The sequence below is a fragment of the Eriocheir sinensis genome, unplaced genomic scaffold (assembly GCF_024679095.1).
Source record: "Eriocheir sinensis breed Jianghai 21 unplaced genomic scaffold, ASM2467909v1 Scaffold1445, whole genome shotgun sequence".
NCBI classification, from domain to species: Eukaryota; Metazoa; Arthropoda; class Malacostraca; order Decapoda; family Varunidae; genus Eriocheir; species Eriocheir sinensis.
In genome coordinates this window covers 1-27,454 of record NW_026110790.1, presented here as the reverse complement: position 1 = coordinate 27,454, position 27,454 = coordinate 1, and the positions used below count along the sequence as shown (strand labels likewise).

Here is a 27,454-nt window from a genome sequence, read left to right as displayed (position 1 = left end):
AAAACAAGTCAAAAGAACCCAATTCATCTCCTTTACGGCCTTTGGAAGTAGCTGATGTGAGGAGCGGAAATGTCCGAGGCTCACATTCTTGAAAGAGCCATCCCGAGAGACTTGTATTTAAGGCTTCCGTAGGAGTTTTGGGCATTTCCAGGGGTAGTTTTATGACCCTGGTGATAGATTAACCCTTCCTATGTACCATGAACCTTCAAAACTACTCAATTAGAACCCGATTGATCTCCTTTTTGGCATCTGACAGTCACATTCTTAAAAAATATCGTTCCAAGCGCACACATTTGACAGGCTTTTGTAGGAGTTGTGAGAATTTCCAGGGGCAGTTTGATGACCCAGGTGGTAGTTTTAACTTTCTCCTTACCATGAATCTTAAAACAAGACTCGTGAGAACTTGATTGATCTCCTTATTGACCTTTGCAAGTAGCTGACATGAGGGGCGGAAGGGTCTGCTTCATAGATCTTAGGAAGGAAAGTTTGAGACGTACCTTGAATCAGCTCCTTGACGACAGTAGGCTCCACGGCTGGCATTCCTTCCTCAAATTCCAGACTTTCCTCCTCTGTGATGTACCTTTCTTTCTCTCAGTTCTAATCATTCCTTCTTTATTTAGTTTTATTTATATATATTACCTCATCATCTGTTTTACTTCCCTTTACTTACCTTAATCTCTCTCTTCTCCGCCTCCTCCTCCTCCTCCTCTCATACGTACATCCTTCTTGGTAAATCCTTTTCACTGTATCGTATATATAGAGTTCCATTATTTGCTTATTTCCCTTCCTCCTCATCTCTTAACGAGGCTTACGGCAGAGAAATCCTAAGGCACGGTGACCTATTGTTACGTATATTAGAGTACGGTAACACACTGAGAACAGATTACGAGACTTCCAGCCCTCCGCTCATCCTATGCAAGGTTTATTTTCCCTTGCAAGTAACTATATCTTGTTCTTCCTTTCCCCCCTTGCTAACTAGAACATAATTATTGCCATATTGCTCGTCATGATGTACGTTACAAGGGAAAGTGACCCTCCGTCTGCCCCATAAAAGTTGAGCTTCCATTTTGATTCGTCCCTCGTTCATCCTTGGAGGGGTAGAGTCTGTCTTTCCCAGTGCAAATTAGAGTTAAATTGCTATGTTATGATACTAATTGCAAGGGGAAAAAGACCCTTCGTACAATTTACACAAGGGTCGCCATTCCTAATGTCACCTCACTTCTCTGCCGTACGCCTCAAATATTTTAGTCTGTGATATGTTATCTGCTTTCTCTTTGTCTAAGGTATTTATGTCATAGTAATAATCTCATGTCTGTCTTATTTTCTTCTTGTTTCCACGTCTTTTATTTCATATGTTCTTATTGTCTCTTAATTTCCATTGCTTTTTCAATGACTTTTGAGCTCTTTATGTATACAATCTCTCCTCTTGTTAGTTCCCTTCGTTGTCTTCTCTTATATCTTGTTTCCAATTCATATATAATTCTTTTTATATTATGTTTTTTTTCTGTATGAAAATTAGTTCCTCCCTTTAATATATATAGAATTAGCTTTTAAAAAAGATCAAAGCAACTAGATATATCAGCTTACAGCTCAAAAACATCTTGAAAAGTAGCCTGAAAAATGTACCTAATTATACCTAAAAAAGTGTCCGGGGATATTAGCTAAATGGGTTTGGGGCCTTAACTTTATTTACAAGACTTCATAGTACAGATACAGTTCACATCTTCTGTGACTGGCTTACAGAACAGTCCCTTGCAGAGAAAAGTACAAGTCATCAGAGTTGACTAACACGACTTCCTTCCCTCGGCAGAATTGAATGGCTGGCGTCTCGGTCTGCCTGCCTGCTGGACGCCGCACACTCTGGAACAAGAAAGAACACCAAGATGTCAAGTTCCTGCAGAATCAGCCTCTTAGTGAAGGAAATGTGCTCTATTTATTTAATAAATAATTGACAAAAAAATAATTTTGTATTTATTTTAGAAAAATTATATGGCTGACTTTTTGCATATATATATATATATATATATATATATATATATATATATATATATATATATATATATATATATATATATATATATATATATATATATATATATATATTATAAAATACTATGCAATAAGTATATCATGCAATAAGTTAGCAATAAATATGCCTAAATATATATATATATATATATATATATATATATATATATATATATATATAGATATATATATATATATATATATATATATATATATTGCTCTATTTATTTAATAAATAATTGACAAAAAATAATTTTGTATTTATTTTAGAAAAATTATATGGCTGACTTTTGCATATATATATATATATATATATATATATATATATATATATATATATATATATATATATATATATATATATATATATATATATATATATATATATATATTAATACTATGCAATAAGTATATCATTCAATAAGTTAGCAATAAATATGCCCTAAATATATATATATATATATATATATATATATATATATATATATATATATATATATATATATATATATATATATATATATATATATATATATATATATATATATTGCAATACTATGCAATAAGTATATCATGCAATAAGTTGGCAATAAATATGCCCTAAATATATATATATATATATATATATATATATCTATATATATATATATATATATATAGATATATATATATATATATATATATATATATATATATATATATATCATGCAATAAGTATATCATGCAATAAGTATATATGCAATAAATATATATATATATATATATATATATATATATATATATATATATATATATATATATATATATATATATATATATATATATATATAAGTATATCATAGCAATAAAATATGCCTAAATATATATATATATATATATATATATATATATATATATATATATATATATATATATATATATATTGCAATACTATGCAATAAGTTGGCAATAAATATGCCTGTGACAGCCGAAGCAAATTTTACATAAACTACAAGACGTCCAGCTAAGATAGGCATAAGAGACCTTGTATATGGTAAAAGCAAGGGGTCGGCAGTCTTATAAGTGTTCTGGGGGAAGGAATCGAACCCTAATATACTCGAGAACAGGTCACTTAAACCCGATCTTGGCTCGTATATTACGCGCTGAGGAGGAATGGAATGACGGAAATAACATGGAATGATATATATATGAAATAATCATTAAGAAAGACACTGAGGTACTAACAACACCTATACGTATAGAAACGATGGAGAAATCTAACAAAATGCATCAAAATCTGAGAAGCCGAAGCCAACATTACAAAAACTGCCCAGCGTCCAGCCGAGATGGGCACGTGGGATCTTGTATATGTTATAAACAAGGGTCGGGAGTCTTGCAATGTGTTCTGGGAGGGAAACTGAACCCATAATTTACTGAAGAGCAGGTCACTTAAACCCTCTCGGCAGGACGCCTCGTATATAAAACATTACGCACTGACTAGGAACGGACTGATTATGTGTAGAGAGAGAAAGTGGGGAGGAGGAAAATACACAATGGAAGGGAGATAAAATGAGAATAATAAATATACGAAGGGAGAGAAAGGTCCAGAGATGGAGGTATAAGGGAGGAAGAAGGACGAAGAGGCAGTCACCACAGGCCAGCCAACACCTCAGGTAACGTACGGACCCTTGACGAGAGGAACGAAACCCCAGCAAAAAAACCAATGACAAAAGTAAGTACAAGAACTGGAATAGCAGGAGAATGGAGAAATATAGGAAGATGCGGATACAAGGAGGTTGAGAAAAAGCAACTGGAAAGTAGAATGTGGAGCCATGTATAGAGGCTGGGGGGCACTATTATAAAGGGGAAAGTCATGAATTATTTTTATTAATCTTATGAAAAGTAAACCAGAATTTACGACAAGTCTGATGAATTCACAGGTGGGGGGGTGGGAGAGAGAGAGAGAGAGAGAGAGAGATGATTTATTGAGGAATGACGGAAATAACAGGGAATGATATATAGACGAAATAATTATTAAGAAAGACACTGAGGTACTAACAACACCTATACGTAGAGGAGGGAAGTGAAGAGGAGGAGGAGAGAGATTAAGGTAAGTAAAACAGAGGAGACGATGAGGATAATTATAAATAAAAGAGAAGTAAATACAGAAGGAAGGATTAGAAATGAGAGAGAGAGAGAGAGAGAAAAACACACATCACAGAGGAGGAAAAATTAAGATATGAGAGGAAAGTCTGGAATTTGAGGAAGAGAAGGAGGAAGGAACCCCAGCCATGGAGCTGATTCAAGGTACGTCCCAAACTTTCCTTCCTGAGATCTATGAGGCAGACCCTTCCGCCCCTAACGTCAGCCTCTTCCAAAGGTCAATAAGATCAATCAAGTTCTCACGTGTCTTTTTTTAAGATTCATGGTAAAGAGAAAGTTAAAATTACCACCAGGGTCATCAAACTACCCCTGGAAATGCTCACAACTCCTACGAAAGCTTGTCACACTATAACTTTGTTATTTTTAACGACCTCTCATGTATTTTTTGCGCAAGAAAGTACGGAAAGAAAGGCCGTACTTTGAAGCCCTTTTTCTGTGTGTGTGTGTGTGTGTGTGTGCGCGCCCTTCTGTGCAGGAAAAGAACGTGTCCGCCATGTACCATCTGACGCCCTTCCTCACGTGCCAGAACTATCCGTGGGAATGCCAAAAACTCCTCCCAAAGCCTCGTCAAATGTGTTTCTTTAGGTTCATGGTGCAGGGGAAGGGTCACACTACCTCAAGGGTCATAAAACTACCCCAGGACATGCCCAAAAAGCCCTACTATGAAAGCCTTACAGAAGTGAGTTTGGGCGTTGAAATGTTTAATAATCGGCCCCTTTAACCTAACCTATCCAAGAGCCAGGAAGGAAGGAAGAAAGGAAGGAAAATTATTTAACACTCACCAATGGAATGTCTGTCTGTCAGTCTTCCTCTTCCTCTTCCTCTTCTTCCTCTTCTTCTTCTTCTAGTCTCTAAAGATAAGTAAGGATAAGTAAACAGTTGATAATTCATTTTTTGAGGTCATTATAAATTCTTTTCAGGCTAAAATTATAGAAAGAGAGAGAGAGAGAGAGAGAGAGAGAGAGAGAGAGAGAGAGAGAGAGAGAATCCAAACAATTCACACATACAATAGCCCTACAATAATAAAAAAATTTAATCATAACTTTAGTAAAACAATCTTTGAATGCATAATATATAACCTAACCTTTGAATATAGTGCATAATAATAATAATAATAATAATAATAGTAATAATAATAATAATAATAATAATAATAATAAAATAGTGTTAATGAAAAATTATGCTGGGGTTATGAACATACATGTACAGGTGCAGAAAATATTAGCAGAATTCTGTACCGTCCTGAAACCCTCACTTAAGGGTAAGGTCAGGATAAGTTAAGGTAAGGTTAGGATATTAAGGTAAGGTCAGGATAGGTCAGATTCAGGTTACCTCGGAGTGAATTACGTTAAGGGGATCATTTTAAGGCAAGTTTAGGGTAATTCAACTGTAGTTTTAGGTAATATGAGTGAATTACATTAGTTTAGGGTCATTCAAGACAGAGTAAGGTTACTTTAAGGTGAATTAGATTAAATTCAGACTGCTTATGATAGACTTACGGCACTTAGGGAAGCTTTGTTTTGATCGTTACCAATGGCGCCGATCGATGCTATAGTTTTCCACGTGAAACTGGCCTATGGGGTGGTGGCGGCTGCAGAGGAAGCGAGAGGGGTTGAGAGTGTGTGGCAAGGCTAGGCTAACCCCACCACCCCATCGGACAGTTTTAAGTGGAAATTCTACAGCGGCGATCATTGGTAGCGATCAAAACAAACAAAACGACTGTGAAAGCGGCCCTAAGCCCCCCCCCCCCCCCCCCAAGAAAACTAACATGCTGTATATTAAGGAAACAGTTGTATGCGGCAGAACAAGGAATTTTTAACTCGGGATAATTGACGGCACAGTGATACCTCTGCTTTTTTTGTTTTTTTTACATCTCCTCCTATTGCGCCGGTAGGCTTGCTTGAGGGGCCTGGATGGTATTCGGCCCCAGCCCATCATGGCGCAGGCAAGTGTTTATAGTGGAGCCATCTTCTTACGAGGGTTACATTATACAAGTTGTACGAGTGTTTGGATTTACATCAAAATTCCCTGAGAGGGAAGGGATAGGATTGGAAGGGAAGGGATGGGAAGGGATGGGATGGGAAAGGATGGGATGGGAGAGGAAGGGATGGGATGGGATGGGAAGGGAAGGAAAGGGATGGGAAGGGAAGGGAAGTGGAGTGGGAGAAACACACATCTGGCAGGGCTTTCCAAGGAGTTGTGGGCATTTCCAGGGGTAGTTTTATAACCCTGGTGCTGGCCTAACCCTTCTTCAGTTGCATGAACCCACAAAACACTCATTGCAACCCAACTGATCCCCTCTTTAGCCCTTAGAAATAGCTGATGTAAGAAGCAAAACTGTCTTACTATACTGGCCAAAGACATGCCCAAGTTGGTGGCAATGCAGACCCCACAAGACCGGCACAAAGTCATCATTATCCTTGACGGTGAAGGCCTCAGTCATCGTCAAATAGCACAGCCGATTAGTGTGTCCATCTCTAACGTATGAATGGGTCTGCAGACAACATGTGGTCACAGGCTCCACTAGTGACAGGCCTCAAAGCCTTGCAGCAGATTTTTAACAGTGTAATCACAGCAGGGGTGCATAGACTCATTATTAAATAGATACCTATCATCCTCATATATCGTATAGCTATGGTGCAGTATGTGCTTTACGTATTAATTTTGGCAGATATTATAATTCTGTATACTTTTACCGGTAATTATGGTTCTATACCACCACCTAGAGTTATCATTGACTCAATTAAATAAGGATGAGGTCAGCCCCAGCATTTAAACTGCCTGAGAATGGTCCATGTTATTAAGGATGTACCAATACCAAAATTTTTACCGATACCGATACCCCAATATTTGACCTATACTTGTGCATTAATTTTTTTATACAATAATTCCAGCAGCTAAAAGGCAATATCAAATGTTAATAAAAAAAAACACTACTCCTTGGTTCCCCATAGAAGGGAAGAAAAAAGAAAGTAGTACATTAGTTCTCTTAAAATGTGCCGATACCACCCATACCGATACATCCCTACATGTTATCAAGGGTTTCTGCACCCAAGCACACACACACACACACACACTTAACATGGCTTTGGTAGGAGTTGTGGGCCTTTCCACGGCTAGTGTTTTGACCCTGGTGGGAGTCTGACAAGGCTTCTGTACCCATAACTCTAAAAACTCCTGAGAACACATTTTCCTCTTTTTTGGCATTTAGTTGGAAGCGTCTCAGAATAGCGATCAATGTCCTGAGTGGAATGGCTGACAAAATAATTGCATCCACACCACAGTCTCATAACAATTGTCAATAATCTCTGTAATGCATTGAGGACCAAATGTCAGTGACTGAGCTGAGTTAGTTAGCACCAGAATGACATCTTGCATACGAACAAGCACCCTTACGCTCAAGAATTATCAATTAGTATAGTACGCTTACGTCAACAATGTATTCACAGCATATGAGCAATGCATTATCTTGTCAAGGCTCATCAGTGCACTTGTGATCCTGAGTCACTGGCACCTCTCTCCTTCACTGAGCTTGGGTACACAGGGCTAACACGTAGTTTGGAAAGTTTTGTTTAGTGGGCAGGGGACAGGGGCGTAGGGTATCAGAAAAGCCGCCTAATTTTTTCCACTCCACCCAGGGAATCGAACCCGGGCTCTCTCGGTTGTGAGCCGAGTGTGCTAACCACTGCTTATCGTGTAGCAGCGACGGGCCAAATTTGTGGCTTATTGTGTAGCAGTGACGGGCCAAATTTGTGGCTTATTGTGTAGCAGTGACGGGCCAAATTTGTGGCTTTACCGTGTAGCAGCGACGGGCCAAATTTGTGGCTTATTGTGTAGCAGTGACGGGCCAAATTTGTGGCTTATTGTGTAGCAGCGACGGGCCAAATTTGTGGCTTTACCGTGTAGCAGCGACGGGCCAAATTTGTGCCATGATTTAAACCCCCCAAAACAGATGATACATAATCTGATCACAAATGCTTTGATATATATTATGAAATGGTTTGTGTGAGGGGTGATTTTTTCTCATTTTTCTCGCTTGGAGGGACCATTAAGAAACATGATCCCAGCTGTTACCACCGGGTTAAACCTCTCAAGGTGACACTACCAATGGCTCTGAAGGAATAAGGCACAGGACTTTTATTGCAGAACCTGTACAGGGACCAGAACTGACCACTACATCAATAAAACTACCACTGGTGTCATCAAACTACCCCTGGAAATACCGAGAACTCCAACAAAAGTCTTCTCAAATGAGTGTTTCTCAGGTTCATGGTACAGAACAAGGGTCTCTCTACCACCAGTGTCATAAAACTACCCCTGGAAATGGTGAGAACGCCCACAAAAGTCGTCTCAAAAGTGTGTTTTTTGGTTCATGGTACAGAAGCAGGGTCACACTACCAGCAGGGTCATCAAACTACCCCTGGAAATGGTGAGAACTCCCACAAAAGTCTTCTCAAAAGTGTGTTTTTTAGGTTCATGGTACAGAAGCAGGGTCACACTACCAGCAGGGTCATCAAACTACCCCTGAAAATGGTGAGAACTACCACAAAAGTCTTCTCAAAAGTGTGTTTTTTGGTTCATGGTACAGAAGCAGGGTCACACTACCAGCAGGGTCATCAAACTACCCCTGAAAATGGTGAGAACTACCACAAAAGTCTTCTCAAAAGTGTGTTTTTTGGTTCATGGTACAGAAGCAGGGTCACACTACCAGCAGGGTCATCAAACTACCTCTGGAAATGCTGCAAACCTTCATGAAAGCCTCGTCAAATGTGTGTTTCTTAGGTTTATGGTACAGAAGGAGGGTGTCTCTCTACCACCAGGGTCATACAAGTGCAGCATACAATAACTAATGAGGGAGTCACCTATATGCCTGATGGAGGTCACAAAATCTGCAGTCAGAACCAGCTTCCCAGGATTCAGAATACCCAGGCTAAGACATTAGTGGTAACAGCTCCATACCATAGTGCCCTGATACTGCCGCTTCATGCCATATAGCATAGTAAGACACACTCGTAGGACTCGACGGAACTTTTATTAGTATTCATTTTATCAGTTATTATTATTCGTATATATTAATCTGTGCTTTAATAGGTCAAGTAAGTTCAGCGCACACAAGTTTTAGCTGGAAATACTTGTGGTTGAGGCTGACATTTTATCCTAGCCATAGAAGTGGACCCATAGTTATGGAGGGATTTTTTCAGGCTCAAAAAGTAGACTTGTACACTAAAATTTAGGTCATATCTTCTTCATCTGCTATCTAACTCTACCTGGTATTATAATTTGCTATGTAACTCTACCTGCGACATATTCTATTTGGTGTTATAATCTGCTATTGTATTCCAGCATCCATCTTGCTCTCTCGTGGTACAGAGGAGAATTATCTGTGCCATTACCAAGATGGCACGTGCCGCCACCATGCCAGTTAACCTCTGAGGGTGCCACGGCCCTGCTGTCAAGATCCTGAGCCCTAAGGAAAGCTGCGTCAGGGAGCACATCATTCTTTTCCAGGGCTTAATGCTACATGGCCTAAGACTGTACCTTTGGCCACACAGAGGGGAAAACAATGAACGAGGGAGTTGTCTTTACGCCCACTGACTACAAGGAGGCCACAAAATCTCCTGTGGTAATTAGTTTCCCAGGGAATAGAGTGACTCAACAGGACTTCCTAGACTACAGTGCCCTTGGAATATTAATTCATCACCAAACGCAAGGCACCGGGAACACCCCTCGGAGACTGCCTGCTTCATCTGGGGTATGGGGAAGGGGCAGGTTCATATCATTAAACATTGCCACACACGCACACACACTTGACAAGGCTTTCAGTGGAGTCTTTGACATTTCCAGGGTAGTTTTGTGACCCTGGAACCCATGAACCTAAACACACAGATTTGATATGGCTTTTGTAAAAGTTTTAGGCCTCCCTCTGTACCATGAAGAGAAACACACATTGGACAAGGCTTTCATTCCTAGAGGTAGGTTAATGTCCCTGGTGGTGGTTAAACCCTCCCTCTGTACCATGAAGAGAATCACACATTTGACAAGGCTTTCATTCCTAGGGGTAGTTTAATGACCCTGGTGGAAGTTCAACCCTCACCTCAACCGCCGGAGGTTAGAAGGACCGAAAAGATGTTAAGTGGCGTGCTCATCGTAGAAAGTGACATTTTATGCACAATTGAAAAGATTAAAGTAAGCAAAGCTCCTGGTCAGGACAAAATTACCCCTAGGGTCTTAAAAGAGATCAAACATCAAATTTGTAAACCGCGCTCCATCATATTCAATAAATCTTTAACAGCTGGAAAAGTTCCGTCGGATTGGAAACTTGCAAATGTCACACCAATTTTCAAAAAGGGGGACAAGTCTCATCCAGGAAACTATCGACCAATTAGCCTGACATCTATTGTTTGTAAGTTAATGGAGACTATCATTCGCGACAATATGGTGAAATTCTTCGAAGAAAATAATAAGCAACATGGCATCAGTAGTAAACCTTCGTGTTTGACTAACTTACTTGATTTTTTCACTATATTTTGAGGTGTTCGATGAAAGCAGATCAGTAGATATCATATATCTGGATTTTCAAAAGGCATTTGATAAGGTTCCCCACCAACGATTGCTCAGCAAACTACTGGCGCACGGTATCTCGGTAACATTCACAATTGGCTTATGGACTGGCTCTCTGAGCGGAAACAGAGAGTAGTTCTAAACGGTGTTACATCTAACTGGCTCGATGTCAAAAGCGGCGTACCTCAAGGATCAGTGCTTGGCCCCATGCTCTTCTTAATTTATGTTAATGATATCGATGATGGGCTCACTTGCAAAGTATCAAAATTTGCTGATGACACAAAAATTGCTAGTAAAGTAACTGCGATACTCGACGAAGAAGCTTTACAATCAGATATAGATCGACTTGCAGGTTGGGCCAATCAATGGCAAATGAAATTTAACGTTGAGAAATGTAAAGTGTTGCACATCGGAAAATATAACAATCGCGTTCGGTACGTAATGAATGGCCAACAACTTTCTGCAGTAAGTAAAGAAAAGGATCTTGGAATCACTATATCAAGCGATTTAAAGCCCGGTCAGCATTGTTCAGAGGTAGTTAAAACTGTTAAAACCCTTCCTCTGTACCCTGAACATGAAGAAACACATATTTGGCAAGGCTTTCCTAGGAGTCTTTGACATTTCCAGGAGTATAGTTTTATGACCAGGTGGTAGTTTGACCCTTGCTCTGTACCCTGAACCTAAAGAAACACATATTTGGCAAGACTTTCCTAGGAGTCTTTGACATTTCCAGGAGTATAGTTTTATGACCAGGTGGTAGTTTGACCCTTGCTCTGTACCATGAACCTAAAGAAACACATATTTGGCAAGGCTTTCCTAGGAGTCTTTGACATTTCCAGGAGTATAGTTTTATGACCAGGTGGTAGGTTGACCCTTCCTCTGTACCATGAACATGAAGAAACACATATTTGGGAAGGCTTTCCTAGGAGTCTTTGACATTTCCAGGAGTATAGTTTTATGACCAGGTGGTAGTTTGACCCTTGCTCTGTACCCTGAACATGAAGGAACACATATTTGGCAAGGCTTTCCTAGGAGTCTTTGACATTTCCAGGAGTATAGTTTTATGACCAGGTGGTAGTTTGACCCTTCCTCTGTACCCTGAACCTAAAGAAACACTCATTAGAACCCGATTGCCCCCTCTTTGACCTTCAGAAATACAGAACATAGTTGACATGAGAAGCAAAAGTGTCTTATAATACCAATCCCAGGATATAGTTAATATTGTGTCATCAAAACCCAGATTAAATTCAAACCTCTCCTGCGTCCATCCCACTCTGATTGGGCTCATGTTAACGCCTCCCTGCACTGTGACGCCTTGTTTAAGAGCCCCCGAGCCAAGAAGGACGGAACAGAGAGGGAGAAAGCTGTTGCTGGGAGGGAGAAAATATAAGAAAGATTTTAATGGAAGCGACCAAGATAGATAATGGAGAGAGAGAGAGAGAGAGAGAGAGAGAGAGAGAGAGAGAGAGAGAGAGAGAGAGAGAGAATAATTACCTCCACTAAAAATGATCCACAAAGTCTAAATGGATGTATATAATCCCCCCTTTGCGCCCATGGACCCCCCTAACGAAACAGACCAGCTATAGTGTAAGCTATCTAATGGGGGCCTTCTCCCCCTCAACAACTTATCAAAACTACAAAAAAACATCACACTTTCCCTCCTTATTATAAAAATTCCTTGATTGCTCGTTAACCATTTTAGAAAAAAACAAATTAACACTCACCAATGGGCTCCTCCTGTGTTCCTCGTCTTCTTCTTCCTCCTCCTCCTCCTCCTCTTCTTCGTTTGGTGGTGTCTGCAAATCAAGTTTGGTGTCAATTAACTGTGTAAACATCAACATACTTTTTATTTTTACAGTAAAAAAAAAGCCCATCACTCACTGCTCCAAAATTATATCATTATAAATTGGGTGCAACTCCAGCGTGTGGTGTACCCAGTGCAGTCTAGCCCAGTATCACAAGTCTACAAAATGACCTGACCTGTCTCCCAAAACCTAGTCCTGATTTGAGTATGTAATGACCTAACCACAATGTCCAGGCTGAAGCTCCTAGGCCAGAGGAGTGCGCACGCCTTTTTGAGGGTGTCAGATGCCTGAAATAGCATATTTTTACTGTGCAAAGCAGGTGAAGTCACTCATATTTATCTATTTGTATATATTTCATGGTGGCAAAATTTAAATTATCAGTTTCATTTTCACCAGTGACACGAATTTGTGGCTGTTTTTCACAATAGAATTTCACTCTAATAAGTGAATCAGACCCCACAGAGATATTACCAGAGTGTGTAGGAATGAATACAAAGATAACCACATACTTTGATTTAACTCTAGGATGTCTCGTGGATCATCAATAAATAAAAAACAAAATATCTGGACAGGCCACTCTTGAGCCCGTTACCTTCAATGACACCCCAAAACAGTCCCTGCGCCAAGTGTGTAGCCCATATTTTGGTTGTGTTAGGTGTGCCTATTAGCAACTACTACTATTTTCACTGAACGAGGGACACATGATCCATATAAACCATTAATACTACCTAACAATATTAAACAAATTATATACGTGCTACCAGGGAATCATGAGGATTAATGTTATTGTAATTCTCACGTTTACTCAACCCTACTAAACCTATCCACCCCGCGCCCACCTAGCCTCCAGCAGGTGCCCACCCTGGCTCGCATAACCATAGCAGGGCACGATAACAGAAAACCTTATTCCCGATAACTGATAATGGAAAACCTTATCGGTGATAACCGATATTCGTTAACTGGAAACACAAATATAGGCGATAACCGATACCCGATATTAATCCACAATTCCGATACTAGCTAGCGATAAGTCCGATAGGCGAAAACGATACTATATTGATATTTCAAATAAAAAACATAGATGAATTCATATTTTCATTATCTGTATTTTTAAAAACTTACAAAATCTGAAAACCACACGTTGACACGTACATATGGACGGTAATACTAGAAACGCCTGAACCGGTGTTGTGTTATTTGGCGTCCCCACCGACAAACAGTGGTCTCTCGTGAACTGCACATGCTCAGACCAGCAAGCGTAGACCTGAACAGTCTCACAAAGCTTTTTAACCGTAATTTAGAGTTGCTGGAAGGCTGAATCAGACATACAGTACCACCATCCCCGATGTTTCTAGATCGACACTCTGTACGAGTTGTATTTACATGTACAGAGTGTCGTTCTAGAAACAGCGAGGATGGTTGTACTGTATGTCTGATTCAGCCTTCCAGCAACTGGTCTTAATGTGTTAAAAAGCTTTGTGATACTGTACAGGTCTATGCTTACTGGTCTGAACATGCGCAGTTCACGAGAGACCAGTGTTTGTTAACACAAGCGCCAGCTTTTGACGATGGGACACCAAATAACACAACACCGGGTGCCTTCAATACCATGGCATGCTCACAAACGAATATGGAATATCAAATTTGAGGTAGTGAATAATCATTTTGGGGCAAAGCTAAATGATTTTTCTCTTTGATGTATTCATTTTTGAGTCTAACATAAAAAAACAACCTAGTATTTTAATGTTGATGATCTAAGTACGAAATCTCTTCGCCAAAGATAATTCATACCCCCAAGTTTTTTCATAAAATACCGGGCACCCGGGCCACGCATGCGAGTAGGGAGGAGACAACGTGTTTTTTTTTCTGAGGCGGAAAAAAAGTAGCGATTATCACTAGTTTGGTTACAAAAATAACGAAGATACCGATATATATTTAAATAAGCAGCGGATGGCCGACAACCCGATTTTGTTATCAGCGATAAAGTATCGCGATAACGCCCAGCTATGCACATAACTCACCACCCACCTTCCTGCAATTACAATGTAGTACTGCTAACACTTAATATAACACGTCACGTCGTAGGGTATTCGTATCTTACAATTTTACTGAACACTAGTCGACCTGTCCTCCCCCGCTCACCTCTGTTGCACCTCCTCATTCCCAGTACTACTAAAATGGATTGGCTGAGGAGAAGCACCTTCCACAGGGAGAGCGTGTCAGTTTTCCCTGTTCCTCACTGGCTGACAGCCACTGATGAGGCTGCTGGCCAATACCAAATTTAAAGTGCATATTTCACACCTTTTCTTTCTCCTTATTTTCTCCATGCAAACAGTTTAATACTTACTAAAAAATGGTCATTATCGTAAATAAATCTGTCTCAGGAAAACAAATAACCAGTGAGGCTGGCAAGGAGAGGAAGAGAGCTCACCATGCTGTGCCCAGTGACCATATTGACGTGTGTGTGTGTGTGTGTGTGTGTGTGTGATATACCCAATACACACTAGATATATAAATATATATATATATATATATATATATATATATATATATATATGTAGGCATCAGCTCTCAGTGATTTTACTATACTAGGCTACTACTACCCTACTCACCTAGACTTACATGATGATTATGTTGAGTTTATGGCTGAAAGCTTGTTATATTCAATAGCGACATTTGAAATTTATGCTGGCAATCTCGGACACAGCAGAGGGCGCTGTTTTGGCACAGCCCTAGTGAGTTTCTTTATGTGCACCATGTAATTCTGCATGTTTTCATATATAATACATGATGATTATGTTGAGTTTATGGCTGAAAGCTTGTTATATTCAATAGCGACATTTGAAATTTGGCACACGCGATCTCAGATACGGTGCGAGGTGTTCTTTGGCCTGGCCGTAGTGAGTTTCTTTATGTGCACCATTTAATTCTGCATGTTTTCATATATAAAATGATGATTATGCTGAGTTTATGGCTGAAAGCTTGTTATATTCAATAGCGCCATTTGAAATTTGCTTGCGTGGCGATCTCGGATACGGCGAGGGCACTGTTTTGGCCCGGCCGTAGTGAATTTCTTTGTGCACCATTTAATTCTGCATGTTTTCATATATAATACATGATGATTATGTTGAGTTTATGGCTGAAACCTTGTTATATTCAATAGCGACATTTGAAATTTAGCGCGAATGGCGATCTCGGATACGGTGGGTGTTGTTGTTTTGGCCCGGCCGTAGTGAGTTTCTTTATGTGTACCATTTAATTCTGCATGTTTTCATATATAATACATGATGATTATGCTGAGTTTATGGCTGAAAGCTTGTTATATTCAATAGCAACATTTGAAATTTGACGCGCGTGGCGATCTCGGAGACTGCCGAGGGCGCTGTTTTGGCCCGGCCGTAGTGAGTTTCTTTATGTGTACCATTTAATTCTGCATGTTTTCATATATAATACATGATGATTATGTTGAGTTTATGGCTGAAAGCTTGTTATATTCAATAGCGACATTTGAAATTTAGAGCGCGCGGCGATCTCGGACACAGCAGAGGGCGCTGTTTTGGCCCGGCCGTAGTGAGTTTCTTTATGTGCACGATTTAATTCTGCATGTTTTCATATATAATACATGATGATTATGTTGAGTTTATGGCTGAAAGCTTGTTATATTCAATAGCGACATTTGAAATTTAGCTGCTGGCGATCTCGGACACAGCAGAGGGCGCTGTTTTGGCCCGGCCGTAGTGAGTTTCTTTATGTGCACCATGTAATTCTGCATGTTTTCATATATAATACATGATGATTATGTTGAGTTTATGGCTGAAAGCTTGTTATATTCGATAGCGACATTTGAAATTTGGCACACGGCGATCTCGGATACGGTGCGAGGTGTTGTTTTGGCCTGGCCGTAGTGAGTTTCTTTATGTGCACCATTTAATTCTGCATGTTTTCATATATAAAAATGATGATTATGCTGAGTTTATGGCTGAAAGCTTGTTATATTCAATAGCGACATTTGAAATTTATACATGGCGATCTCGGACACAGCAGAGGGCGCTGTTTTGGCCCGGCCGTAGTGAGTTTCTTTATGTGCACCATGTAATTCTGCATGTTTTCATATATAATACATGATGATTATGTTGAGTTTATGGCTGAAAGCTTGTTATATTCGATAGCGACATTTGAAATTTGGCACACGCGGCGATCTCGGATACGGTGCGAGGTGTTGTTTTGGCCTGGCCGTAGTGAGTTTCTTTATGTGCACCATTTAATTCTGCATGTTTTCATATAAAAATGATGATTATGCTGAGTTTATGGCTGAAAGCTTGTTATATTCAATAGCGACATTTGAAATTTCGCGAGCGTGGCGATCTCGGATACGGCGCAGGGCACTGTTTTGGCCCGGCCGTAGTGAATTTCTTTATGTGCACCATGTAATTCTGCATGTTTTCATATATAATACATGATGATTATGTTGAGTTTATGGCTGAAACCTTGTTATATTCAATAGCGACATTTGAAATTTAGCGAATGGCGATCTCGGATACGTGCGGGGTGTTGTTTTGGCCCGGCCGTAGTGAGTTTCTTTATGTGTACCATTTAATTCTGCATGTTTTCATATATAATACATGATGATTATGCTGAGTTTATGGCTGAAAGCTTGTTATATTCAATAGCAACATTTGAAATTTGGCGTGCGTGGCGATCTCGGATACGGCGCAGGGCGCTGTTTTGGCCCGGCCGTAGTGAGTTTCTTTATGTGCACCATTTAATTCTGCATGTTTTCATATATAATACATGATGATTATGTTGAGTTTATGGCTGAAAGCTTGTTATATTCAATAGCGACATTTGAAATTTAGCCCTCTCGGCGATCTCGGACACAGCAGAGGGCGCTGTTTTGGCCCGGCCGTAGTGAGTTTCTTTATGTGCACCATGTAATTCTGCATGTTTTCATATATAATACATGATGATTATGTTGAGTTTATGGCTGAAACCTTGTTATATTCAATAGCGACATTTGAAATTTGGCACACGCGCGATCTCGGATACGGTGCGATGTTGTGTTTGTGCCTGGACGTATTGAGTTTCTTTATGTGCACCATGTTATTCTGCTTGTTTTCCTATATATAAATGCTACTTATTCTGAGTTTATGGCTGAAAGCTTGTTATATTCAATAGCGTCATTTGAAAGGTGGCGCGGGTGGTGATCTCGGATACGGCGCAGGGCACTGTTTTGGCCCGGCCGTAGTGAATTACTTTATGTGCACCATGTAATTCTGCATGTTTTCATATATAATACATGATGATTATGTTGAGTTTATGGCTGAAACCTTGTTATATTCAATAGCGACATTTGAAATTTAGCGAATGGCGATCTCGGATACGGTGCGTGGCGTTGTTTTCGCCCGGCCGCAGTGAGTTTCTTTATGTGTACCATTTAATTCTGCATGTTTTCATATATAATACATGATGATTATGCTGAGTTTATGGCTGAAAGCTTGTTATATTCAATAGCAACATTTGAAATTTGGCGCGCGCGGCGATCTCGGACACAGCAGAGGGCGCTGTTTTGGCCCGGCCGTAGTGAGTTTCTTTATGTGCACCATTTAATTCTGCATGTTTTCATATATAATACATGATGATTATGTTGAGTTTATGGCTGAAAGCTTGTTATATTCAATAGCGACATTTGAAATTTAAGCTGGCGATCTCGGACACAGCAGAGGGCGCTGTTTTGGCCCGGCCGTAGTGAGTTTCTTTATGTGCACCATGTAATTCTGCATGTTTTCATATATAATACATGATGATTATGTTGAGTTTATGGCTGAAAGCTTGTTATATTCAATAGCGACATTTGAAATTTGGCACACGGGCGATCTCGGATACGGTGCGAGGTGTTCTTTTGGCCTGGCCGTAGTGAGTTTCTTTATGTGCACCATTTAATTCTGCATGTTTTCATATATAAAAATGATGATTATGCTGAGTTTATGGCTGAAAGCTTGTTATATTCAATAGCGACATTTGAAATTTGGCGGCGTGGCGATCTCGGATACGGCGCAGGGCACTGTTTTGGCCCGGCCGTAGTGAATTTCTTTGTGCACCATGTAATTCTGCATGTTTTCATATATAATACATGATGATTATGTTGAGTTTATGGCTGAAACCTTGTTATATTCAATAGCGACATTTGAAATTTAGCGAAGGGCGATCTCGGATACGGTGCGGGGTGTTGTTTTGGCCCGGCCGTAGTGAGTTTCTTTATGTGTACCATTTAATTCTGCATGTTTTCATATATAATACATGATGATTATGCTGAGTTTATGGCTGAAAGCTTGTTATATTCAATAGCAACATTTGAAATTTGGCTGGGCGATCTCGGATACGGCGCAGGGCGCTGTTTTGGCCCGGCCGTAGTGAGTTTCTTTATGTGTACCATTTAATTCTGCATGTTTTCATATAATACATGATGATTATGTTGAGTTTATGGCTGAAAGCTTGTTATATTCAATAGCGACATTTGAAATTTAGAGCCATGGCGATCTCGGACACAGCAGAGGGCGCTGTTTTGGCCCGGCCGTAGTGAGTTTCTTTATGTGCACCATTTAATTCTGCATGTTTTCATATATAATACATGATGATTATGTTGAGTTTATGGCTGAAAGCTTGTTATATTCAATAGCGACATTTGAAATTTAAGCGCTGGCGATCTCGGACACAGCAGAGGCGCTGTTTTGGCCCGGCCGTAGTGAGTTTCTTTATGTGCACCATGTAATTCTGCATGTTTTCATATATAATACATGATGATTATGTTGAGTTTATGGCTGAAAGCTTGTTATATTCGATAGCGACATTTGAAATTTGGCACGCCGCGATCTCGGATACGGTGCGAGGTGTTATTTTGGCCTGGCCGTAGTGAGTTTCTTTATGTGCACCATTTAATTCTGCATGTTTTCATATATAAAATGATGATTATGCTGAGTTTATGGCTGAAAGCTTGTTATATTCAATAGCGACATTTGAAATTTGGCGGCGTGGCGATCTCGGATACGGCGCAGGGCACTGTTTTGGCCCGGCCGTAGTGAATTTCTTTATGTGCACCATGTAATTCTGCATGTTTTCATATATAATACATGATGATTATGTTGAGTTTATGGCTGAAACCTTGTTATATTCAATAGCGACATTTGAAATTTAGCGAATGGCGATCTCGGATACGGTGCGAGGTGTTGTTTTGGCCCGGCCGCAGTGAGTTTCTTTATGTGTACCATTTAATTCTGCATGTTTTCATATATAATACATGATGATTATGCTGAGTTTATGGCTGAAAGCTTGTTATATTCAATAGCAACATTTGAAATTTGGATCGCGAGGCGATATCGGATACGGCGCAGGCGCTGTTTTGGCCCGGCCGTAGTGAGTTTCTTTATGTGCACCATTTAATTCTGCATGTTTTCATATATAATACATGATGATTATGTTGAGTTTATGGCTGAAAGCTTGTTATATTCAATAGCGACATTTGAAATTTAGCAGCGGCGATCTCGGACACAGCAGAGGGCGCTGTTTTGGCCCGGCCGTAGTGAGTTTCTTTATGTGCACCATGTAATTCTGCATGTTTTCATATATAATACATGATGATTATGTTGAGTTTATGGCTGAAACCTTGTTATATTCAATAGCGACATTTGAAATTTGGCACACGCGGCGATCTCGGATACGGTGCGAGGTGTTGTTTTGGCCTGGCCGTAGTGAGTTTCTTTATGTGCACCATTTAATTCTGCATGTTTTCATATATAAAAATGATGATTATGCTGAGTTTATGGCTGAAAGCTTGTTATATTCAATAGCGACATTTGAAATTTGGCGGCGGGCAATCTCGGACACAGCAGGGCACTGTTTTGGCCCGGCCGTAGTGAATTTCTTTATGTGCACCATGTAATTCTGCATGTTTCCTACATAATACATGATGATTATGTTGAGTTTATGGCTGAAAGCTTGTTATATTCAATAGCGACATTTGAAATTTGGCACACGCGGCGATCTCGGATACGGTGCGAGGTGTTGTTTTGGCCCGGCCGTAGTGAGTTTCTTTATGTGCACCATTTAATTCTGCATGTTTTCATATATAATACATGATGATTATGTTGAGTTTATGGCTGAAAGCTTGTCATATTCAATAGCGACATTTGAAATTTAGCGCGCGTGGCGATCTCGGATACAGTGCGGGGTGTTGTTTTGGCCTGGCCGTAGTTAGTTTCTTTATGTGTACCATTTAATTCTGCATGTTTTCATATATAAAATGATGATTATGTTGAGTTTATGGCTGAAAGCTTGTTATATTCAATAGCGACATTTGAAATTTAGCGTGGCGATCTCGGATACGGCAGGGTGTTGTTAAGGTTTTCATTATCAGTTATCGGTTATCGGAATAAGGTTTTCTGTTATCGTGCCCTGCTATGGCGGAGACGCTGTCTTTCTCCTCAGTCTGAAGCTAGCCAGCACTGTGAGTGGAACGTTTCTCTGGAATACACACACTGCATTTTGACCCCTACTATGGCACCCAACCATCCTTCCACCTCGTCCAGTGACATAAGAACATAGGAGTCTGCACGAGGCAGCTCCTCTGAACCTTTGCTCCCGTGTATCTAACCCTACCTAATATCGCTGTCCATTAAGCATCAACTAAGTGATGGTGGTGAGTGTTTTTGTTGTGTCAGTTACTTACATATGTAATGTATCAATTCTTTCTTTAGAAAACTGTAACTTAACCCTGTGGTGGTAGGGATCATGATTCTTAATGGTCCCTCCCAAGCAAGAAAAATGAGAAAATCACCCTCACACAAACCATTTCATATTATATATCAAAGCATTTGTGATCAGTTTGTGTGTGTTACTTTTCTCTCTGTCAAAGGCTGTAAAATAAGGCAAAAGTAAGTAGAAAATATATATCTACCCTTGCAGGTGAAAATATAGCCTGTTAGCTTTTGAGACCAAACCATGTAGTGAGCCCTCCTCCCTCCCTGCTGGCTAGGCTTCCTTTAATATGTATTTCACACATGATGCGGCCAATATCAGGAGTCTTTTCACACCAATATTTACTGTATAATGATGACTTGACTCCTGCATTAGCACCGGTGAGTGAGTTAGGGCTTAAGGAACTTTGATGCCAGGATTGAGGTGACTTATTCCTGGGTTTAAACTTATACAAAATCAGGTTGGCGACATGTCTGTGGTAAGTCCCTTGTACAATAAGAAATATTACTTTCCTCTCTGTCAAGGGCTGAATAAATAAATCAAATTAATCTAACTATATTATAAAAAAACCAATCTTGCATGCATAATATGTATCCAGTGTGTAGTAAGCACTTTGGGAAACATATATCATGCACCTATGCTTAACCCTACGGGGATCATGTTTCTTACCCGGTAGCAGAGAGACGGGCCAAATTTGTGGCTTTACCGTGTAGCAGCAATGGAACAAATTTGTGGCTTTACCGTGTAGCAGCAATGGGACAAATTTGTGGCTTTACCGTGTAGCAACAGGCCAAATTTGTGGCTTTACTGTGTAGCAACAGGGCCAAATTGTGGCTTTACCGTAGCAACGGGCCAAATTTGTGGCTTTACCGTAGCAACAATGGGACAAATTTGGCTTTACCGTGTAGCAAATGGGACAAATTTGTGGCTTTACCGTGTAGCAGCGACAGGCCAAATTTGTGGCTTTACCGTGTAGCAACGGGACAAATTTGTGGCTTTACCGTGTAGCAGCAACAGGCCAAATTTGTGGCTTTACCGTGTAGCAGCGACAGGCCAAATTTGTGGCTTTACCGTGAAGCAGCAACGGGCCAAATTTGTGGCTTTACCGTGAAGCAGCAACTGGCCAAATTTGTGCCATGATTTAAACCCCCAAAATAGATGATGTGTAAACTGATCACAAATGCTTTGATATGTATTATGAAATGGTTTGTGTGAGGGTGATTTTTCTCATTTTTCTCGCTTGGGGACCATTAAGAAACATGATCCCCACTGCTACAACCACTGGGTTAAAGGCCTTTCCTCTAAGCAAGGGGATGTACTGAACATTTTACAACACACTGGTTACTAAGTGAGCTGAACATTTTACAGCTCAATATAACGGGTTCACCCTTTGGGGGCTTCTATGGGGTAATGAAGGCAGGGCAGGAAGTGAGTAGAGAAAGCTTACCTATTTCTCCAAGCTGCTGAAAAGCTTGTTGGTGAAGAATTACTTGTCGGTGAAGAGACTGTTGTTGAGGTGAGGAGTGCCCTGTGTTATGGCACCTCCCAGCACTGCTACACCAACCTGCAAATATGTGTCCACTCTCAAAGTCTTGTACCGGGAAAGACGGCATGGGATAATATATTATAAAATCTCTCTCTCTATCAAGGGCTGTATAATATAAAATAATTAATTGATTCTCTCTCATATTTGTATTTTTACATACTTTTCTTCCTCTACCCTCCCTCTCTCTCTCTCTCTCTCCCCCCTCATAACTCTATACATACAGCCAGGCCTATACTTTGAGGCAGTGCCAACCACTGCACCACGAAGCCACCCAAAAAACTATATGGAACTCAATATTCCATTAATTTCATAAAATATGTCCTTTCTGTTGAATATTGATATCTGAAACAGTTGGCAACATTAGCACAAGAGAACTCACTAAACTCAGTACATGTATTTTCCACCAGTTGGTCAGTCACAGTCAGTGCCTCGGCAGTTTGCTTTTGTGAGATTACCAGCTCAGTGGCATCTACGTGTATGCTTGTTAAGTCCTGTTGCTTTCTTTGCTTTACCAGAGACATACAAAGTGAGATTCAAAGGGTTAACCTGAAAAAGGGTTTTCCTGCAGCTGATCAGCTGGCAGACCAAAGCTTACTAACCTATCTTTTTAAAATTCCCTCAGTGTTGGAGGAAAGGCAAGAGCAGGACTTTAGCAAGTACAATAACTTTATATCGAGAGTTCAAAACTTTAAATAGTGAGTTCAAGGATTAATTCATATCAATTGTCAAAGCCTACTTATAAATTTATAATAATGTAGGATTCTTCTTGTTGTTTTGTGGTATATACCTTGAAGAGAATAAATGAATCATTGCAAATGAATACGTTGTTTTCCTTTACCATCTTTGGAGCACACCATTTAACTCATGGAATACTTTTACTAAAAAAATGAAATAAAAAAATCATGATTTTGTTTGGTAATAACAATCATGATTTTTAAGTAAAGAAATCAAAGATTTAATCATCTGATTAAATCAATTTGATTTAATCATTGCCAACCCTGCTTAGGCGATTATTTCTTTAGTGACAAATTTTGCTATTATCCAGAAAGCTACATATTCAAGGCACTGTACAGGGGATCCTCAGCTATGATGCCCTCCACCTATGACTATTTCAAGGTTATGACACAACCCACAAATTATTAAGTTTGGAAAGTTTGGTTTTGTGGGCAGCACAACATCTGTGGTCATATGCCGGAGAGAGACAGGAGGGGGAAGGAATTATAGAAGGGAACAGACCCCAGGAGACGGGACACAACCCCTGATTAATACCTGGTACACTGCTGGGTGGACAGGGGCTATGTAGGGTATCGGAAAAGCCGCCCAAATTTTTCCACTCCGCCTGGGAATCGAACCCGGGCTCTCTCGGTTGTGACCCGAGTGTGCTAACCACTGCACCACAAAGCCCCCCTGCAAATATGTGTCCACTGTCAAAGTCTTGTATTGGGAAAGACAGCACTGGATAAGATATTCTATAGTCTCTCTATCAAGGACTGTAAATTAACCCTTTGGGTGCTAAATACTTGCATGGAGGACAAGCGTAACTAGCCGCAGGTGCTAAAACCTCCCTGCTAGTTCCAGGGCCCAAAAATACAATTAATCTTAATCTTTAACTTAAAAGTTCCACTGAATCTCAAGTTTAACTTATAGCTGAGCTTAAATGAAAAAATAAGTTCAACTTCACTCAGCAGCTGATCCAGTTTGAAAATTTGTCCTGGCAAAAGATGTATTTTTTAAATTGCAGAATTGCGACACTTCAGTGATTGAATATGTAGTAATACTACTTTATCAATGTTATATGATGATATACTTCAGAAATATGGGCATAATAAGGTAGTATTTATAAAATAAAGGTTACGTTTATCATCCGCGCAAGGTGATATTCTTTTTTTTTTCTCTTGAATGTAAACACGGACACGCGTTCCTGTTCGTCTTCCTCATTCTTGCATCACCCACCCTCTGACGAGGTAATCATGGAAAATATTGCCGCTTTCACTTCTCCCAAGAGGAAAAGGGGAGTGAATTGGAGACTGCCACACTCTACACATAGTAAAGGGAAGGGAGTCAACAGATACCGTCTGCAAGGGTAGCCACTGTCCCTAATAGATGACATGAATCCGGTGGTATGATGATCCTCAAACATGCGTTTGAGGCCACCCTCACGCCAAATACGAGCATCATGAGTGGACCCAGGCCAATTAGCTACAACATTAAGAATATTATATTTGGCATCAAACACTAATTGTGTGTTTATGCTATGGAAATTCTTCCTGTTGACATAGTCTGCTTCATATTTCCTGACATGCGTGCAATCTATTACACCAACAATGCCAGGGAAGTTTGCAACTTGCACAAATTCTTGTTGTTTCTCTCGGATTTCAGGGACGGTGCGAGGAAATCGAATGAATTGGACAAGTATGGCTGGCTGTGTAAGTGCCTTGAGGGTATCGGTGATCGCTTTGCTTACTGACGACTGTGATGGACCAAGATCATCACTGTTACACATCTGCATTTTCCCCGTTGCTAAGTAACGCAGTGTAATAATTACTTTCATTTCGGGTGTCAATGCAAAACTCCTTGAAGTAGGGCTTTGCAGGGCCCCTCTCACCAAATCCGTTACGAACAGTACTCCTGCACGGTCCAGTCTGTAGCGTTTCAATAGTTCTGCGTCACTCAAAGTATTCAGAACGTCTCTTCGCTCTTGAAAAGTCTTCTCTAGGCGCTGACGGGCTTGTTGACGTTCGGCCATCTTGGCGACTGAAGTTCGACTTAGGCTCCTTAAGACGGGTTTGGGCCCGCCTAAAATATCTCGTCAGCTAAGATCAACTTATGAGGGATAAGATGAAGAATAAAGTTAAACTCGCCCTAAAGTCAAACTTAGCGGTTAAAGATTTATTGTAAATTGCCAGTAGAGGGTCAGAGGAAACAACAACCACGTTATCAAATCGGCGGGCCCAAACAGGACGCCGGTAGGGGGTACCCACCACGCTTCCCGGCTCCCCGCGTCCTGTATGGCCACTCCTATTAGATAACATGTGTTTGTTCTGCCCTGACCTGATAGGCGTCCTGCTACCTCTAATGTCAAATGTGTTTTTAGCTTCATAGCACAGAGGAAGGTCACACCACCACCAGCCTCATAAAACTACCCCTGAAATGCCCTAAACTCCTACAAAAAACATGTCAAATGTGTGTTTTTAGCTTCATAGCACAGAGGAAGGGTCACACCACCACCAGCCTCATAAAACTACCCTGAAATGCCCTAAACTCCTACAAAAACATGTCAAATGTGTGTTTTTAGCTTCATAGCACAGAGGAAGGGTCACACCACCACCAGCCTCATAAAACTACCCTGGAAATGCCCCAAACCTCAACGAAAGACTTAAATATTACATGTGAGTTTGGGTGTTGCAATGCATTATCATAATCTAACCATCTCTTCTGTCTCTCCTTTCTTTATTCAGTGGTCTAAGAGCCAAGAGGGAAGGAAGGAAGGAAGGAAGGAAGAAGTTTGCAATGGAAAGAGAATTGATTTGAACACTCACCAAGTCCTTATCCTCCTCCTCCTCTTCTTCCTCTTCATCTTCTCTTCTTCCTCCTCTTCTTCCTCTGTAAACAGGGTAAGGAAATAAGTCAGCTTTAAAATAATTGTGATTTTTTGAGATAATAAAATATTTTCAATGTAAAAAAATATATAGATATATATTGGGAGAGAGAGAGAGAGAGAGAGAGAGAGAGAGAGAGAGAGAGAGAGAGAGAGCTTTAATTCTGGTGCCATACTTGCTCACTTTTTTCTTTCATCTTAAAAATAATCTCTTTACTTTCTCAGCTTTAGAAGTTTTCTCAATAACTGTGAAAGCATAACTCTCTCTCTCTCTCTCTCTCTCTCTCTCTCTCTCTCTCTCTCTCTCTCTCTCACACACACACACACACACAAAATATATGCTGCACAATGTGATGACAAAAGAGTGTATATATATATATATATATATATATATATATATATATATATATATATATATATATATATATATATATATATATATATATATATATATATATATATCATTGTGGGAGTGATTATTTTTTCTCATATTTCACACTTAGAGGGAAGGAAGGGCCTGTAATAAGGGGATATTCATAGGGTTTTGTTGGTAAGAGAACTGGAAGGACACGTAGTAATGGGTTTAACCCTTCAACACGAGTATACTGTGTCCTTGTGTGCCCTACCATATCCCAGGACACGATACTGGCTTGCTTTAGCCAATATACGAGTTATTTTATCTCTATATTTATGCTTACATCTCAAAATTATCAATTAATTTATACTTTTTATGTGCACCATGTAATTCTGCATGTTTTCATATAATACATGATGATTATGTTGAGTTTATGGCTGAAAGCTTGTTATATTCAATAGCTTACATTTGAAATTTGGCACACGCTGCGATCTCGGATACGGTGCGAGGTGTTGTTTTGGCCTGGCCGTGAGTTTCTTTATGTGCACCATTTAATTCTGCATGTTTTCATATATAATAAATGATGATTATGCTGAGTTTATGGCTGAAAGCTTGTTATATTCAATAGCGACATTTGAAATTTGAGAGCGTGGCGATCTCGGATACGG

General features: G+C 39.9%; 1 protein-coding gene and 1 long non-coding RNA gene across 6 annotated transcripts in view; one reads left to right on the top strand and one right to left on the bottom strand.

The window, feature by feature from the left end:
- LOC126990088 (uncharacterized) overlaps positions 1-1,963 on the top strand; it is a 39,242-nt gene extending 37,279 nt beyond the window's left edge. For all 5 annotated transcript variants that reach the window (XR_007744000.1, XR_007744001.1, XM_050848645.1 and 2 more), the window contains one exon: positions 1,811-1,963. Coding sequence is in view for 3 of the 5 variants with exons in the window: in XM_050848645.1 (XP_050704602.1) it covers positions 1,811-1,914 (104 nt within the window). In the remaining 2 variants the exon portion in view is untranslated. The remainder of the gene's footprint in view (positions 1-1,810) is intronic.
- Positions 618-26,438, bottom strand: LOC126990090 (uncharacterized). The gene is made up of 5 exons (XR_007744002.1): positions 26,373-26,438; positions 22,735-22,851; positions 12,456-12,527; positions 4,953-5,021; positions 618-1,860 (listed from the first exon to the last, which is right to left on the bottom strand). It is a non-coding gene; the product is annotated as an uncharacterized LOC126990090 (long non-coding RNA).
- Positions 26,439-27,454: the final 1,016 nt, after the last annotated feature.